Raw genomic sequence first — 19,336 nt, 5'->3', positions numbered from 1 at the left:
TTTCAGTAAAATATTCTGGAAAAAAAACGTTCCTTCCAGATACATTCTTTTTGTGGTCCAAGTGTTTTGGTGGTTGACATTCATTTTCTTAGAATCTTGCTTTTATTTAAATCTGCTCTTGTTTATCCTTCAGAAATACTGTAAAAAGAGGATATAACTCAAGCCACTACAATTTTGCATGGATAGAAAAAGAAACCCAAGTCTTGCCTACCAAGACTCCACCAATGACTGAACAAACACCCAAGGAACAGAAGTCTGAATGGGTCTCTTGGCTCTTGCTTTCTGGATTATTAGAATTTCAGCACTTTGTTTAAAAAGAAAAAATAAAAATAAATTCAGAGTTTCTCTGGATATCACAGTAGCTGAAAAATGACATCAACAGAACTTCAGGTGAGGAAATAAGTACATAGGAAGAACAAATATTAAAACTGCAAAAACGTTATCACTAATTCAATTTACTTTGTCCTTAAGAAATTCATTTAGATAATTAAAATTTCTTTACACTCAGCTTTCATTTCTGCAAATGGCCACTTTTGTTAATGCAAATGCATTTACCTCTGAATAACCTGAAGGTTGTTAAAAAATTGAATAAAAAATTCAAGGTAAGCTTACACAGTGGCCTAACTTCAGGAACAATTCACATGTGCCATTCAGAGGAAAGAAGATACTAACTTCAGCTGTTCCCTTCACATTAGAGATGCACAACAGATTAAGGGCTTAAATTTCACATATCATCTACTGTCAAAATATTCTATGCTGATAAATATTGCCCCTTGAACCTTTGATAATTAATTCCTCGGTGAAAATAAAGGTTCCTGATGGACTAATTCTTACAGTAGCGATACAAAGTGAGACTGAATCTGCTTGTAAAGAGACATGGTTTTATGCACAGAGCTGCCTGCAATCCAGGACAGAGTAATCTGGCAGGTGCTTACATACCTTACGGCTTTCAGACCCAGCTCAAAAGTTGCTGTGGGCTTCATTTACTCCTAGAGCCCTGAATGCCCCTTCTGGGGAAGTGGGTGGCTTTGCCTCACCAGCCCTACTGCTAGCTTCCACGGAAATGTACCCCATTTATGCAGCTCTTCTGGAGCAATGGAGAAAATTAGGCAGGTGCATTTTTTCCAATACTATGGTTATGTTTCTAATGCTGCCCTGCTTTACCTCTGCAGTCCAATGTTTGTAGCTTTCACCCTGAAAGTGAAAAAAATCAGGATCCAGTTCTTCTCTGCAGCAGAAGAGCCCCAGCCACCCAGCGTGCCAGGGAACACCGCTCGCCTGCTCTTTAGACTCCTCTTGAAACCAAGCATTATGTGGCCAGAAATAAAATAAAATAAAATAAAATAAAATAAAATAAAATAAAATAAAATAAAATAAAATAAAATAAAATAGCCAAACAAAACTTCAGCAGGAAGAGGACTTGAGGTTTTTAGCTGGAGAGAGCAGATGGTAAAGACCAAAGTTAAAATAGTGAAATTCCAACATCCAGCTCAGCTCTACCCTCGTTTTAAACACAACCATGACAGCAGCAAAAGGTGCTGGTACATGTGAAGGCTTAGCTTCACATAAGTGTATTTTTTTCTTGTTCCTTCTGCTGTGCCCACTGCCATGGTATCAAATTTTCTCAGATGGGCATTAAGGTTTTTATATATAAAGAAAAACTGCGTATTGTTCTTCTTTGCACCAACTCCTTAAGAACTAAAACATGGCATTTTATTTGTATCTCAGACAGACAAAACGCATTGTTCTGATGTACTGCAGCGCAAAGAAATAGTGACAAGAGTGGCTGGTGCACTGCTAGCAAATGGGATTTAAAAGCAAGTGCTTTTGTGGTAAGGACAGGGACCAGAAAATTTGCCACACTGCCATGAATTGGTAATTCCTTCAGATGACTACAGACATATCGGCCTCGTTGAAATGACCACTGACTTGTCGCATCCACCTTTCTGACACCTGAACAGTAGAAGATCAAGTCTCTGCTGCCCTGCAGCTGTCACTACGTGGAGTTGCTTCCATGCAGCAAGGTAAGCAATCCAAATTTCATACTGGAGACTTTGCTTTAGCCCATCCTCAAACCGATCCCTAAAGCTACTAAATAGCATCTCAGGTGCTTCTGGAGGCCAGAGCCAGAGGCCACTGCAATCAGTGTAAGTAGCTCACTGGTTTTACTGCAGTCAGGCTGTTGAAAGCAGATTATTATTATTATTATTATGCTTTTAAATCCTTTCAGTAGAAATTAGAAATATTGAAACACTGCTGCACTGAACTTCATTATCATAGGCATATCCCCTGTACTGAGACGGGCTGCTATGGGAATTAAAAATGCATTTTCCTTGCAGCAGCCATGGGATGAGACACAGCTCCACAACCGAGAGCTAAACGCTGCTGTCCTAAGCGCGTGGCTGCCAGCCCTCAGCTGGGCTATCAGTCTCAGGGTGATGCTTTCTTCTCACACCTCCAAGTCACCCAAAAAGCAGGGACCTCCTAGTAAAAAAAAGTATTTTGCACACATTTTTTGAAAGATGCCTACAATTTAAACTAACACACACACACAAAAAAAGTTTTTAAAAGGCTCTAGAAGTTGTTTTAAAAAACAAAAATCACAAAAAGCTGAAAAAAATCCTGGGTTTTCTGAATGCCTGATGTTGGCAACACTGTAAAGAGCCTTGAAAAAAATAAAAAATAAAAAAAAGCTTTTTTATACAATGTTGCTATTCTACTCAGGTCCTTGTAATTTTTTTTTTTTAGTCTAGTTTGGCTAAATTTAAGCAAGTTTTATATTTAAAAGGAATCACATGTCCACTGGGATTTTCTAGTATCAAAATACTTCAGGTGTCAAAATTCAGTAAAGTAAACATGACTTACACAAGAAAAACTCATTTACTTCTATTTTTAAAAGCAGAACATTTATTCAGAGGTCTCAAATGACCTGAGCATACATTACAAAAATTAACAATGAGTTTAAGCATGGAGATGAAAGACTATTTTGCAACTATAAAAAAGGAAGCAAGTCCAGTCAGTCCTACAACTCGGAGGAAAAAAAATCTCACATCACAATGTAATCATCCCTGGACTTTCCCAAATCATTGAATCAGAGGAGGAAACAGGGCCCTTTCTAGATGAAACATGGGCACCTAAGCCAGTGGCAGTAAAAGGAGTCAACTCCAGATAAATAAGGGAACTCCCAGTTTTAGATACCAGTATGCTGATATTTATATTCGTGTTATATAAATTAGACACAGTGCCTAAGATGAACTAAGATGTGAACTAAGTAAAACCTGTGGCATGGCAACACTACTGAAAGGGGCAAGCACTGCACACAGTAATAACATAAAACCCTTGTGAGAGTGGAAGGGGTTGGGGAATGTTGGAAGGTGCTTAGATAGCCTATGAAACCCAACTACCTCCATCGAGAATAAAGAAATATAATAAATTAACACCAGACATACGATACACTTTCCATGAAGTTTATTTCACCCAAGAAAAAAAAAAACACAGGCAATTAAAAGCAATGACTAGATAACCTTGCTTACAGAAATAATCCCTACTAATTATATTCATGTCAATAACCTAATACACATACGAATCTTAAAACTAAAATTTACAACAGCTTTTCATGGACAGAGAAACCACTCTGAAGATTTTAGACTTGTTGCAGTCACAGAGTAACCCAAAAAGGTTGCAAAATAAGGCTTGTAGCGTTCTGCCAGCATGGACTAAAGAAACAATTTCAAGGGAAAAATCCAAGTATGCTTGAAAACACAGCATTGTCCCGGCTTAAAAAGGTAATCGATAGATTTCACACTTTTTTTCTATTAACACAGCTAAGCAGCTCCCGTCTTCAGGGTATCTTCAGTTTTTCCTAAGCTTAATTAATACAATTTAGTTTTATTAGATCTGAGGAACAGAGTGTATAATAATGACAATCCCAATTTAAAAACGTTTAACCTAACTTTGCGCATGCAATAAGATTTAAGACTGAGAAGAAATGGAAAGCTTTTAAATCAGAAACAACAGGACATAAAGAATTTTTCCAGTTCTAGAAAATTGCTTCCTTCAGAGTGTTATATTCTATAGCAGACTGCTTGTTCCTAGGAGGAGAATAAATGGCTAAGCAATTGATGAAAGTGTTCCCGGACTGAACCACTCACACTGCGGATTCCAGATGCTCTACATTCTTGACATCAGAATGGAAAAATTTACTGTTAGTCTAGAGAAATTTAATATCACCATTCTTGTCATATCCTTCATAGCTTCATTATTAGGACAAGTCTGTGGAAGCTATAAACTAGCGCTAAATGATAAAAAATATGGTCTCTGCGTTCCATCACTCCTGCATATTACAAGAAAACACCAACTTTGTTTTGGTTAGCATAGGGAAAAAAACGGAGACAAATGGATGTGCGTTTGCTTTCGTATGTTAATTAATTTCCTGAATTAGCATTCTGGACAACGATGCCAGACTTCAAATCAAAAATTTTTACTGTAACTGAGGGGTAATAAACACTAAAGAACATATATCTAAGCCCAGAACAACACTGTAAAATTTTATTGTATTAATAAAACGGGACACACCAACCTTTAAATTTTCCACTTTGTCAAAGGTAAAATAATCAGCACCATTTGCTGCCTTTTATAAGAAGCTGATATTTTTTCACATTTGAACTGTACTTTACAGTTCAATAAAGGATCAGACAACACTCTCCTTACACAAAGCAAACAGCCCTGCAACAGAAACCCTTGTTCTGACATCACTGCTGCTGCAGAGTAAAATCAAAGTCACCACCACCGAATATTGAAAGTTGTTTCACTCTCGGGTTTGAGATCAGTCTCCATGCACACGTTCACATAAAAGCATTCTGTGCAGATACGGATTAGGACAGACATACTCCACTGCCCTATCAGACTCCAGCTGTACGATGACCACTGGGTGCTCAGTCTGATGTGCTACAAATAGTTCTTTGTATGTTCCTAATTCCCCGGAGTGTATAGGCTTCCTGACACTGCAAGAAGACTTTATCACTGGTTCTTTAAGAAAAATTGTTCAATATGATTCTATCACATACATTTTTTTAAATTTTGCAATTTAGTGTTCTATAAAAACATTTAATCTAATTTCCAGAAAATAGGAAATACTGAGTAACCAGATAACTATAACATGCAGGTCATCAGCACCCCGAAAAACTGTCTATTTTGTTTTCTTTACTAATTCACAAAGAAGCAAAGTGCTAAAATCGTTACAGGTGGCACTCATTAAAATGTCAATGTTCTATTTTTTTATGCTAATGAAAGCAAGAATTTTGTAACGCATACCCTCAGAGAACAAGATTACACGTTCAGTAAGGGCAGCACAGTATTCCGACTTAACAATTGTACCCAATTTTTATTCCTCCAAGCTAGAGTAATTTGTTAACCCGCCTTAAAGCAACATTATGACAGAAAACGCTGAAAGTAAGCAATCGTTTAAACCCATCACTTTTAAAAATATTATTTCCTTCAAAATGGAAAAGTCTTTAGTTTTGGAACTTGGCTACAGAAGCTAAAGAATCCGCAGTTGTTTGAAACAGTTATTGGTCTTTTAGGATTTGTCTCAACATGTGTATTTCAGATTTAGCATACCGCATACCGGCGCGCTCTGATTCGAGTTAAGCAGTTGATCCCTACTCGCATTCGTACAGTGCGAGACCGAGTTCTTGCTTGTACAGCTCATGAAACCTGGTTCAAAACTGAAACCCCTCAAAATATCCTTACGAGGCACTCTATCAACAAAGATACTTTGAAAATTCATAAAAATACTTTCACGAGCATTAAGAAGCTCTATTATTTGCAGGAATAATACAAACATAAAGCTGTGTTAAAGTGACCTATCAAGCCAAATTAATGAGCAGCTTGTGGCGAGCTCGTACAAAGATCTGACGTGCATGTTTGCAAAAACCCTTGGCTCCTCCAAAGAAGCCTGCATACTACGACACCTTGAATAACCTTGACTAACTGACTGGTCCTTTGTACAGACGTCAGCCTGGGGAGTCTGAAGTATTTATATCTAGATCTTCATCAACACTAGAGGAGGCAATAGCAAGTATCTGGCAGGCAGTCAGGAAAGAACTCATTCCAGCACTAGGATGTCAGAAAAAGAATTACCGGGCATGCTCGGCATGTTTAACTCTTCGGTCACAGTGTGCAAGGTTAACAGACCTGGTGCAGGGAGGAGTGGCAAGGAATCCTAAATGTGGCGGTTTACATCTGCAACAGGAGGCTGCCATATCTCATTAAGAGACTGGATGAAGACTTCTGACAACAGAAGTTGAGACTATTTTTAACTCAGTTGTGCCTAAAAATACTGGAAGGACCATTTGACTACCACGTAGCTCGGCCTTCCATTCTGTGTCTTAAGAATGGACGACAACATCCTACAATCTATGTGGTGGAGATGGACAGCACTGATGTCCAAAAACATGCTTAAAAGTAAGTCTATCCTTGCACTATTGTGTCTCACTGTATGACTGAGTTTAAAGTTTAATGCTCAAAAGAAGTTATACCATCCCCTCAGTCATATAAGCACACACATGCACACAAATATTGGTCTACGAGTCTACACAATTATATAGGTATATAAAGAAGAGTCAAGTACATCTCTGCAGTCTCAAAGAGAAGTCTAAAAAAGGAAACTAGGAGTGGCAAAATTTCGTATTTCATCCCCTAAAATATACACTGCACTGAGGTGTGCTTTTGCTTTTTTGTCTGTTTTTTTGTTTGTTTTTAACCAATGTGTTACCGTAAAAGCAAAATCGAACTTGAACCCATGTTCCACAACAAGCAACTAACAACTGCTCGCAGGGAAGCTTCTCACTACCTCAAAGCAGTACTAAATTTCCTTCAGATTAACAGCTTTAGCTTTTATTAAAACAGGCAATACTTGACCCCACGTTGGGCTGAGAAGCCACAGAACCTTTCATCTGACAGTAAATGCACACAATCTGCTCCGCTAGCCGAGCTGGATTCTGGCAGAGTTACACGTGTGCGTTACAGCATCGCAGTCTGCTCTTGTCAAAGGACGTTTGGCAGAAGTGGGAATTGTCAACCCTCACTGTAATTACAGCTTCTCCTCCAACGAAAGTAGCTATACATTTAAGACTTTGGTTAGAAACAATAAAGACTGACATTACTTTCAAATTTACCGCAGAACTACATATTGCTCACCAAAAAAAAAAAAGAGAAAAAAAAAGTTACATTCCTGCTGCCAGACCATTTGAAGTTAAATTTGTGTCCAAGAACTGTAACAGTTTCAAGGAGTTTACCACCAGTAAATATAACTGCACGCATTTTCTGATTCCACACGGGTGAATCAGTCTAGCATAATACACAGCATTACGCCAAAACAGAAGAGTTTAGAGAAATTTCATTCTCCTTTGAACAAATTTTCCAACACTCACCATAAATGTGTTGATACCAAAATACTCTTTTTTCCTCAATACCAGAAAGTTATATTTTTAAAAATTAAATCTGATAGCAATTAAAGCTAGCCATACACCTCATACTTTCCCACATCTTTCACGTTAACGCTAGCCTACAAGCCATTTAATGCCTCTGGCAGCTGGAGATGGGGAGAATTCAAGAAAGCACGGTAAAATATTGGCTCTATTTAGTAACTCGGTGCAAGTTTTGCCTCAGCTAACGTCCTGGCTGCCATGAAATCTAGCCGCATCTGTGCGTTTCAAGGCGGGGAGCAATTCAAGCAGCCGTGCGATCGCAGCGCAGCCAAGGGCACACCGCCACGCAAGCCGGGCGCTGCGGTGCGCAGCGGGCACGTCGAGGCTCTGCTCCGTGCGTGCTGGGCTTTCACCCGGCCGCTGGGCCCGTCACACGTCGGCGCCAAAGCAGAGGCAGCTTGGACCTGGTCTCTGCCGCCCCGCAAGCCTTTTGCTGGCAGCCTCCAGCGGAACAGCTACTCCCAGATCTTTTCTTCATCCTTCTCTTCAGTTCCCTTTCTCTTCATCTCGTAACAACAAAACCCCAGATCTTGGGCCACCATTTTATTGCATTTTTTAAGCAGTCTGTAAAAATAGAACTCCCTGGTTTGTAGCTCCCTCCTCCTGCTAGCAACTGGTAGAAAAGGCTAAAATCTGCAGCCACCTCAGCTTCATTCGCCCTTCAGCCCCGACAAACATTTCTCATGTCCCGCTCTCGGCTCAGTCAACTCCTCAGCTTTCTCTGCCTGTCGGTACTTTTCTTTCCTCTCTCCACCTCTTTATCCGTTTTGTTATCAACCACTCAGTTAAGATTATGCTAAAGCTGGCAAGCTCATTAAAGTGTGTTAGTAGTAAATATAGGGAACACATCCGTACCAAAACAGTAAAAGCAAGGATAGTGTCTTTCAACGTCCAGGTGACTGTAAAAATCATCTTTGAACTTTGCATTGCTCTCCCTTGTCACTGGCACACACCCGATACGGACTGTGGAGCTATCAAATCACCATAACGGTCTAGCAAAGAATTTGTACCGTTATTCACTACATCCACATCAAGGGCATGCAGCTTCAGCAGTGTAGATAATTACTGGAGAATCACAGAGAAATATCCAACGTTTCAAACAAGCTTCGTAGCTTTATTTTGTGTAATTACAAAAGAGAAAACACCAAAACCAGGAGTCTATTAAAGCCATGGGAACTTACAATTCGGTTAGCAACAAACGTGATTTTTTCCCATTTAAAAACTAGTGTGTATTCAGTTTTATATGCCTATAATACTGGGGGAAAAATAACACTATCTGGCACAGCATTAGCGGCTAATATGTCCTCAAGAAGGAGCTAATGTAAGCCTTGCACATTTTTACCGTCTATAACTTAAAATATTCAAATTCAAGAACTGTTTCTGACTTTCATTATATTTAAGCAATCTCACACAGTTTTACTGGGGACCAAACTTGGCCACTCCATGTGATATTCCTGCTGACAACACATGAATCACTAACACAGCGTCTGCTTTGCACATTCTCGCGCTAGTTTTTAAGGACAAACAGAAAAAGCATTTTGAAACCCATCAGCTGAGCAAGCTCACTAAAGGGCTGTGAAGAAAGAAATCTGTAACAACTTTACTATGTTTTTCACACTAAAACACCACCTCACAAAGCACAATGATGTCATCTTGGCTCCACCAAAGTCAGCAAGGAAGCTGCCATCAACTACTGTGAAGCCAGGAAAGCAAACAAATCTTCTTAAACAAATAAGTGAACGCTAGATCTCACAGACTTGCTTCACCTGCACACGTGCAAATCTTCATTCTCAGTCTTTGAACTCTATGTGATGGGTTTGCACGCTGAGTTCAAACATGTGGAACACGGAAATACATCAAGCTTCAGATGCAGCCTCACGCAGGAGCTCAGCCCTTCAGTCAAGATGGTTGCTTTCAGATAATTTTGACCCAATGCTGATGGGACAACAAGCCTTAAGAAGATCACCTGCCTGTTGTCAACAAGTAAAACTATTTAATGTGTGCACGTGTGTATGTAGAAATGTGGGTGCAAACACAAACCTGTAATTGATAAGAATGCTTTCCATTTTAACATTTCATAAGAATTTTCTGACATTCACAGATGACGCATTTCTATCAACTAGTTCCCAGTGAACAATCACTTGTTTTCAAGTCCAGGTTTACTTCTACTTCACCAGGGTGGAACAGATACAGAAATAAGCTACGTTGGGGTTTTGTCTGAATGTGTTAATAAGACAGAGTCTCAGCAAACAGACTAAAGGAAGTTACCTTCCCCACACTAACTGCACGTTTTTGTTAGGTCCCCATCAACTAACTAACTCCACAGCACTCCACACTGACTCCTCTCCTGGATCAGAGCAGTTCCAGCACATTGCAGGCAACAACACTTGTTCCCCAGGGGTCAGTGTTGGGGCCCATCCTCTTTAATATCCTTATTGATGACTTGGATGAGGGAATTGAGTGCACCCTCAGTAAGTTTGCAGGTGACACCAAGCTGTGGGGAAGTGTCGATCTGCCGGAGGGGTAGGGAGGCCCTGAAGAGGGACCTGGACAGGATGGGTCAATGTGCAGAGGCCAATGGGCTGAGGTTCAGCATGGCTAAGTGCTGGGTCCTGCACTCTGGTCACAACAACCCCATGCAGCGCTACAGGCTTGGGGCAGAGTGGCTGGAAAGCTGCGCAGAGGAAAGGGATGTGGGGGTGCTGGTCGATGCTCGCCTGAACATGAGCCGGCAGTGTGCCCAGGTGGCCAAGAAGGCCAACGGCATCCTGGCTTGTGTCAGGAATAGTGCAGCCAGCAGGACCGGGGAGGTGGTCGTCCCCCTGTACTCTGCTCTGGTGAGGCCGCACCTCGAGTTCTGTGTTCAGCTTTGGGCCCCTCACTACAAGAAGGACATCGAGGCCCTGGAGCGTGTCCAGAGAAGGGCTGCGAAGCTGGTGAAGGGCCTGGGACACAAGTCCTGTGAGGAGCGGCTGAGGGAACTGGGGTTGTTTAGTCTGGAGAAAAGCAGGCTCAGGGGAGACCTCATTGCTCTCTGCAACTGCCTGAAAGGAAGGTGTGGGGGGCTGGGGGTCGGCCTCTTCTCGCAGATAACTAGTGACAGGACTAGAGGGAATGGCCTCAAGTTGTGCCAGGGGAGGTTCAGTTTGAAAATTAGGAGACATTTCTTCTCAGAAAGAGCAGTCAGGCACTGGAATGGGTTGCCCAGGGAGGTGGTGGAGTCACCGTCCCTGGGGGTGTTCAAGGAGAGGTGGGACATGGTGCTTAGGGACATGCTTTAGTTGGTGATGTTGGTAGTAGGGGGATGGTTGGGGCAGACGGTCTTGGAGGTCTTTTCCAACCTTAGTGATTCTATGAACACACACACACACCACCAGTTTATGCAGTGAGGGTGAAAGAGCAAGAGGAAAGGGGATCTACCGACCTTTCAACAGGGAGCAGCAAAAATAAGAAAATATCCATTTTTTAGTGTATCTTTTTGTTTTTTGTTTTTTTTAGTCTAAGTATGAGAGTTATACCAGAAAAACAGGGCTCTGAAGTGGATCATGCTGCAGATTAGAAAACATTTGTCTTATAACCAGGACAGAGAGCACAGTTTGATGTAGTCATTAAAAAAAAACAAAACAAAACACAAAAAAAAACACACATTAATACCTATCATGCCCTTCAAGAGAAGCAGTAAGAAAGTGGAAAGAAAGAAAGAATTCTCTTTTCCCTCCAAATGCAAATGTTTATTTAAAAAAACAATTTTATACCTTGCAGTGGAAAACAAACTGGATTTAACAAACACTCAGTATTATTTAAGAAGCGAGATCTTAATGATGCATACCGTACTTTACTACTATAGATTTCATGGGACAAGGAGGACAGTTGAGCTTTATCCCACATAATTAATTAAGATGTACTTGGAGTATCACACGCATCAAATAGGACAGTAAATAGGACATCAAATAGGACTGGGTTTTGAGACACTAAGACACACAATTTAAACATCAGTGTTTTTTTTTCCATTTGTTCAAACAATTTTTTTTATTAGGAAAATATGTCCATTGCTATTCTTTCTGGACATACTAACATTCTTTAAATAATAAAACTAGCAATATTATTAGCATCGGGCACTAGTCATCACACATCCTCCTACTATTCATCTTAAAATTTTCTTGAGACTTCAGAAAACATTTGGCCATGTAATATTAAAAAAAAAATAAGGCAGTTTTTGGAAAGACACAAAAGATTGTGTGATAAAGGAAGGAAAGTTCCACAGTGGAAAATCAACCTAAGTTAGACTACAACATCTTCCAAAATTCAGCTTGAGTATACTCAATAGCTTCAACTGTGACAGAAGTGAAGCACATATTTCCATGGAGAAGAAAAGTGAGGTAGATAGAGGTAGGATTTGGGAAGATGGTAGTCTAATCCCTCAAACACAGGAACACACACGTCCCTCCATCATTAAGGGAGAAAAAGTAAAAGAAACAACAAGAACAAATTCTTACAATTCATCTTTTCACATGTACATGAGGTGTGAGGGAAAAAAAAAAGATCACTGCACTCTGCAGTCTATTTAAAGTAATATTCAATGAAGTTCCTTACATTATTTTTGGTTTCCTGACTTGCAATCTCCCTCTTCCTTTTCAAAATCTTGCTATTACTTCTTGTGCATAAAACTATATGATCTAGAATAACAAGCAGAGAGGTGGAAAGCAATGATCTTTCAATTGTAATCTCAGTGGGATGACCTATTTACCAAACACCCTTGAGAAAAAATACTAACTTCACTTGTCCCTAAAACAGAGACAAAAATATTGCCAGAGATAGCACACAACAGCAAGATTAGATTTAACCTTTGAATGTAGCTTACTATTGCTACAAAGAAGGTTAAAACTACAGAAAGCTACATATCTGCACTCCCACTGCCTGCACTCAGTGATAGGAACTGGACTCTGATTTGGAAGGCAAAGGAAGGAAGAGAACTTGAGACAGTATTTTTCTTCTCCTAATTTGTTAAAGAAGTGTCAAAACTAAGTAGTCTGTGTTCAGAAATAACTCCGCTGATAACTAACTCACAGAGGGGATAGTCTAGACTGCTGCAAATATTAAGGCATGTATGATATCATCATCTTTTTTTCTCCTCCTTTTTAAAGTTAACATTGTAGGAACCACTCTGAGGTGAATCCAAATTCTTCAGATCCATATTTAGTATCTGTTTGGGGGCTGAGGATAGGGAGAAGAGGATGGTGGGACTTTTAAAAAGTAATTTATTATTTTTATTAAACCTGCGGTGTTCCATATACTTACATTAACTTCAGGAAGAAAAGGTTATGTTTAAAGTGCTAACTTACGCATCTGTTAAGACCACAATTAATTATCTTATTTGATGATTTCTTGAAACAGAGACTGTAGACTTAACAAATAAGCTCTGGAGGAAACATGCAGTACTCCTTGGCTTGCGTACCTGTGTCACTTCCAGATCCAGTTGATAACGCTGGCATGATTTAGTCTGCAGAGTATCACGCAGGAACGTCAGACTAGTGCTCTGCGGCCAGGAGGCAGAAGTTAATTTCGGTTTAACTGCTTGCAGCCAAGTTGTCTACAAAGATTTATGCAATCTCCCCGTTTCTCCTAGAAAGAACGGAAACAGAATTTTACAATTAAGAACTTTGTTAAACTGTAAATTACTGCAGCTAACCAAACCCAATCATTATCACAAAATAAGCTTTTGATTTAAGTCTCTCAAAAACAACAAAGCTCTTTGCATTTATATAGAACTGTTAAGGTTTTTTCCCCAGGTGAAACACGTTTTGTTTTCTTCAGCCTAGTCTATAATCCCATCCCGCTGTAAAAATAACTTCACACATTTCTCTCATGTAAATTATACTCCAACTCTAGCATGTCAGGTATTTGGGAAATAAAGTGCTCTTTAAATAAAAACAGTGAATAATTTAAGTCACTCTAATTTTGTTACTACTTTTCACAGAAAAAAAAATGCTTACATGTTAATTTATTCCATGCTTCTACTCAAACTCCTTTCAATCCATTTCAGTACATTTAAAATCCGACATGTGATTTTTATTTGTAATCTGGAAATATAAACTAAATTTTAACTGAAATTATAAAAATCAGGACTGTAGCTAACACTTATCCAGGGTAAATGGCAACTGGATTTATGGAGCCATTCTCATCATTCTCACGCAAACTATATAAAGATTTTTTTCCTGTAATTCATTACCATGAAGTCACTTTTTTTTTAAAAAAAAAAACAGTTTTTAATTATCGCATAGGCCTACAAACATTAAATTTGGGTATTTTGTTTTAACCAGCTCTTGAGGAAAATTCAGAGAAAATGTAACAAAAGTATGAACCAATTTCAAATGTAAGTGAACATATTTAAATTCGGGTATGTTAAAATATAAAACTGAAAGAAACTCAAACTCTTTTCACAAGACTGGAAATGTTTACTAATAGCAGGGCAGGGGCTGATGTGTTTGCAGGGAGAAGGAATGGAGAGGGTGAAGTAGAAGCTTACAGAAAATAAAGTATTTTCTCCAGATTTCAGAAAACAAAGTGTCCTTGAAGAAAGAAACCAGCATAGTTCTGCCTTAGCATAAGAAATTAAACAAAAAAGAGAGCATTTTGCTGCTGCTGTTGCTGATTTGGTTTTTGTTGTTTTTGTTTGTTTGTTTTGTTTAAACACATTCATATTAATCAGAATGACTTTTGAAGTCATCTTGGCTCCAAAAGTGCATATTTTGGACACATTTGTACTTGGCAACAGTCTCATGGAAGAGTAATATACAGGTGCTGTAAACACTGTACGCTGTTCAAAAGTTTCTTTCTCCAATAAAAAAAAAAAAAAAGAAGAAATCCACACATTGCTAAAAACTACTGCAACATATTAAGGGCCATCCATAAGATTTTGTTTGTTCCTTTTTAAATCAATTGTTAGATATAAACTAGTTGTTAACTTGTACCTATGTGTAAGCCTATAGTTTAAATAGTCTGGCAACATTTTGAATTTTTTTTTTCCTTTCCCCCTAAACATTTTACCCGAAGAAACATTTTGCATGTCAGCTTTCAAACCCCAGTGATTCTGGATATTTTTTAAAGAAGATAAGCACAACAAAAGTTACAGCGATAGATAACTTCTTCTACTATTAAACAGAATGAATAAAACTCAAAACATATCTATCATAATTGTTTTAGGGATGGTTTTGGTTGTGGGTTGGGGTTTTTTTGTTTGTTTGTTTTTGTAGTTATAAAAGGTTTCGTTAAAGAAAAAAGCTTTCACCCAAAAAGCATCCATTTCCCCCCAAAATCAATATTCATTAAATCAATACAAAGTCTATTAGCTTAAACTAAATTTAAAACAGAGATAAGGGAGCACTTCAAAGTGAAAGATAAACTTATGATGACAAAGTGTAAAGCATCTATATGCAAAGCTAGCCAGGGTGCCGTTTAAAAGGGGAAAAAAAAATCTAGACATCATAGCCAAGGACACACTGTATAAATTAAGAGCAAACATACTCACTTTACGCTAATTCTGTTTGTTTTCTTTTTATTGTACCACATACAAGTACCATAAAGGAGGACTCCTGTTGCAAGCTCACTTACAGTCCCCAGAGTGAGCACACAACTACAGCCGTAGGACGGGTGGAAGCACTTTAGGTTTTCAAGTGTGTTAGAAACCGGTTAAAACAAAATGACTTCCTGCTAATGGGCCATCTTTAATTTATATGCAGCTCTGTCTACTTAAAAAAATCCACCCAAACATGCACAGCATTCTCATTAATAAGGATTAATTAGAAACTCAGATTCCTCAAAAAAATCATTGTGAAATGTGGAAAGTCTTGATGATCTACATACATGTCATGTATTCAGAACTCAATCGTGCTCTTTATTTTTCTTTATTTCACGGTAAATCATTTGATATTAAAAAAAAATCAAGTTCCTTATTATTTAAGAAACTTATATATGGCATAAAGTTATTCCCCCCAGATCCTAAATATATATTAATGAAAAATAAATGACCTGATGAAATCCTTACCAGTAAAATGCTTAATATTTTGCTGGAATGGAAGAGGGATTTTTTTTTTTTCTAACTTGCAAATTAAGCTACATTTTTGCAGTGATGATGTTATTTTCTTTGGCTCGCTTTATTTAAAATGCTTTGGAAGTTTTTGTCGGAGCCCAGCCATAGGCATTGCTGACTGCTGTATGGAATCGATTTGCTGCAACACAGAAATACCAGCTGTTACAGTATGTCCTGAGAGGGATTACCGAATATTCTTAAATTGAAGTTCAATCCATCTTTCCATAAAAATTAGAACCAAAAGCCAGGAACGTAACAGCAGTATCAAGTGCACCTGAGGCATTTACAATACCCAACAGGACCGTTACAACCAGCCTTTAAAAAGGGCTTATTTTTGAAATTTCATTATTCCAGTTGTACCTTGCTTCTATATATCACACTGTATCAGATTCTTCTGGCATCCACCATGTGGAAACAGTGAAATATGCGAAGCCCGGCGATACGCGGCTGACTTTCCACCAGGCCCCGGGCCGCCTCCCCGGCCGCCGCGGCGCTCCTGACACCTAGCGGCCCGCCGCCGCCTGCGGGCCCGGCCCGGCCTTTGTCACACACAGCTCGGGGTCGGGGCTGCTAGGGCCGGGTTTCTGAGGGATTTCAGGCTCGAGAGGGAAAGGGGCTTCTGAAAACGCTAGGAAATGTTTTAATGGTTTCCACCGTGTGTGTATTTACCTCAACGGCGAAGGGCGTTCCTATCTCTAGGGCTTTCCGGTCGAACTACAGACATGCGAAAAAAACCTGGATGGCTGTAAAAATGTGTTTCCTTGCCTTTACATAACTCTTATACGCTATACAAGCACATTAACCAAGCCAGACACACTTCACCCGCCAAGTTCGTTACGGTAACACAACGTATGGTGGTGCCAAATGCCCCGGCTATAAATAGCCAGGAGGGCAGCAGAAGCCTCCCGGGAACACCTTTCAGAAGGCAAAATCCTACAATCACAGCTCCCCAAGGGAACCGTTCTTCTGCCTGTCACACAACTAAGGGGCCCCTTACCCATGGACAGAGGGGAAGGGGATAAATCCTGCTCCCCACCACCCATGTCATAACTACGGACAGCAGTAGGAAGGTCAAACCCAAGGGTGGGAGACACAGCATGAGCGCTAAGGTGCGCTATGCCTTGTGCATAACCCTAGCCTTAGTGGCTTCTTTCTAGCATCATCTGTTGTTTTTGAATGAGAGTGACTCCATTAGTCACACGTACACTTAATTTTCATCCACTTAGCTTTTTCTACTCCGAAAAGCGATTCAAATTTATCTTTATAGCAAGCATCATGCATCTGGAGACGGCGTGCATCAGGACTTGGTTCTACATTCAGCTCCCCGTCCAAACCTCAATGAACTTCATAATATTTCTTTCTGAAAGGTTATTTTATAAGTTAATATTTTTGGCACTTTAATGAATATAAACAATTTTCCTTCACATTTAAAAGGCAGGCTGATGATTTCAGTTGATTTAAAACAGTTAGAAGTATAAAAAGTATGAGCCTAATAATGTTATGAATCAAGGAAAAAACATTAAAAAACAGGTTGTTCAATACAAGAAACACACTTAACATGTTCTTCTAAAGGATGCTACAGTTATGAAGACTATAACCTGGATTTCCAGAACTAAAACAGCATGCCTGCAAATGGTATTTGAACTACCAGATAGAGATTTCATGTGGAGACAGGAAATTTGACAGCCATTCGGTCTTGTATTCATTGTGGGGCCTCCAGTAATTGAATGACTAGAGACATGTATACAAGTCTCCAAAACCTAGTCAGCACAGGAAATTGCCAAAGGAGGTTTTCTAGACTGGGGGAAGTAAATCTGCTTTGGTAGACAAAATGTGAACAGAAAATGGTGGTCTACTCTTCTGGAAGATGTAATGAGATCTATCGAATCCTTAATCCTTACTGAGGAAACTTCCACCCACTCCATCACAGGGTCTCCGACAGACTACTCGAATCCATTTGTGGCTTTCGACTGCCCTCCAAAACTGGTCAGCTGCCCTTCTAGGCAGTACATGCACACTGCCAACGGGAACCCCCACACACACAAAAAAAATCAACCGGAAATACTGCATAGCATATGAGCGCTATGTAATTTCAAATGTGTCCCAAATTGAAAAGGACAATAGCTGCCTTGACTGACATCCTCCTGGTCCTGCCATTGTATCAATCTTCAACCATCAGAAGAATTTAAGACTTTTGCATGATATTTTAAGGCACCTTAATCAGTGATTTCCATTTTGTTTAACTTATGCAAATATTCAGCTTACACCATAAGGATTTTAGATACAACCACAGTCTGAGAACAAACCCCAAGAATTTAGTCCCAATTAGTGCTTGGTGGCTACTTCTGAATGTGGTCAGGTTTCATTACAATGAACGCCAGAATGAAACAAGGCTTATTCCTGATTTTGGTGTCTAGGCCTTTAAGAGGAAGAGAATAACATTGCAAAGGATGAGCTCACACTAGATCTTTCACTCAGTGGGTCATTAGCAGAAGAAAACTCCAACCACTATCTCATCACCCACTCATGAAAACTTGCCAGATATTCATACACTGTGAACTCTTCTGTTGTTTGACTGAATTTGTTCAAAGGGCTCAGAAGACAGGAAGGAGAGGGTGATGAGAAAGTAGAGCATAAGATTTGCTTCCTTCAGAACCTGAGCAACAAATATGTTCCTCCTCCTGAAGAGCTAAACCTGAGTTTCAGAAGTCTCACTTACCTATACACTCCAATAGCAACACTGAAATTGATGTCCCCATTTTCTTCCTCCAGACTGGTTTTCCCCCATGTTATCTCTTTGCCGAGACTGGAACCATAACATAAGACCTGTTTATCTAGACACCACCTTTATCTGAGCCCTCTCTAAATACATCTGTGAAACTACATTCTTTTAATAACGAGTCACTCTAACATAGAATAAAAATACAAATAAAATATAGATCAGTGTAAAAAAAAAAAAAGAAAAAGAGTAATTGGGCCACTGAGCAATGTTTCTGCAGGAAGTTCAAATGACTCTGAATCCTATCACGCATCTGAATAAAAACAATAAAAATCTTCATGGAAGGGACCCTGTCTACATACTGCTAACAGTATGCCAAAAGGCAAAAGCGTAAGAATGAACTGTTTTACCCTCCATGTAATACAAGATTGACTAAATGAGTTTGATAAACACTTATCTAATTCTCGCTTATTTGCTACCACATTCTTCCGTGCAAACTAAACACACTTGGGAAACTTGATTCAGCCTAGTGGTTCCTATTGCTTCCAGCATATATAAATTAAACTAAAAATCCCTGATTTCAGAGAAGGAAGAGGAGAAACCAAATTAGCTGTATCACAGAAGAAATACTGGAAATTTTCTTTCAGAGGTGTTTAGCCAGCCTGCCTTGACACTACTCTGAAGAGGGCATTTCATTGTAAAATATAATGTTGTCTTCATTTTGACTTATTTCCTATGTGGCAAATGGTACTTTACATTATATAAATGCCTCAACTTAGAAGTGAACTGACACATGCACTTGCTTTTTCTAGGGCATTTACAGAAATTTTTATCAAAAAGTATGGCTTCTGATCAGTCGAATATGTTATCCTTGGGGGAAGATTTGTTCACTGTCTCCATGGCTGATGTTTATGGATCTCCTGAATGTATGTAATCCAGATTCACTTCCGTGCTTAATAAATAACCAGTGCTCATAAAATAAATAAATAATAACATGTTATTACCTACAAAAAAGGACTTATATTCATATATACATAT

The 19,336-nt window shown here is 39.2% G+C and overlaps 1 protein-coding gene across 11 annotated transcripts in view; it reads right to left on the bottom strand.

The window, feature by feature from the left end:
• Window positions 1-19,336, bottom strand: part of MPP7 (MAGUK p55 scaffold protein 7) — a 152,488-nt gene that overhangs the window by 97,831 nt on the left and 35,321 nt on the right. For 9 of the 11 annotated variants that reach the window (XM_080583312.1, XM_080583321.1, XM_080583322.1 and 6 more), the window contains one exon: window positions 12,946-13,112. In XM_080583312.1, the coding sequence (XP_080439438.1) occupies window positions 12,946-12,982 (37 nt within the window). In that variant the 5' untranslated portion in view covers window positions 12,983-13,112. Of the gene's footprint in view, window positions 1-12,945; window positions 13,113-15,018; window positions 15,416-15,534; window positions 16,713-19,336 lie in introns of those variants that run through there. The other 2 variants (XM_080583317.1, XM_080583318.1) reach the window with 2 other exon arrangements.

The sequence above is a fragment of the Anser brachyrhynchus genome (genome assembly GCF_964034855.1).
Source record: "Anser brachyrhynchus genome assembly, chromosome: 2".
Lineage (NCBI taxonomy): Eukaryota > Metazoa > Chordata > Aves > Anseriformes > Anatidae > Anser > Anser brachyrhynchus.
This window is presented reverse-complemented; position numbering and strand designations above follow the sequence as displayed.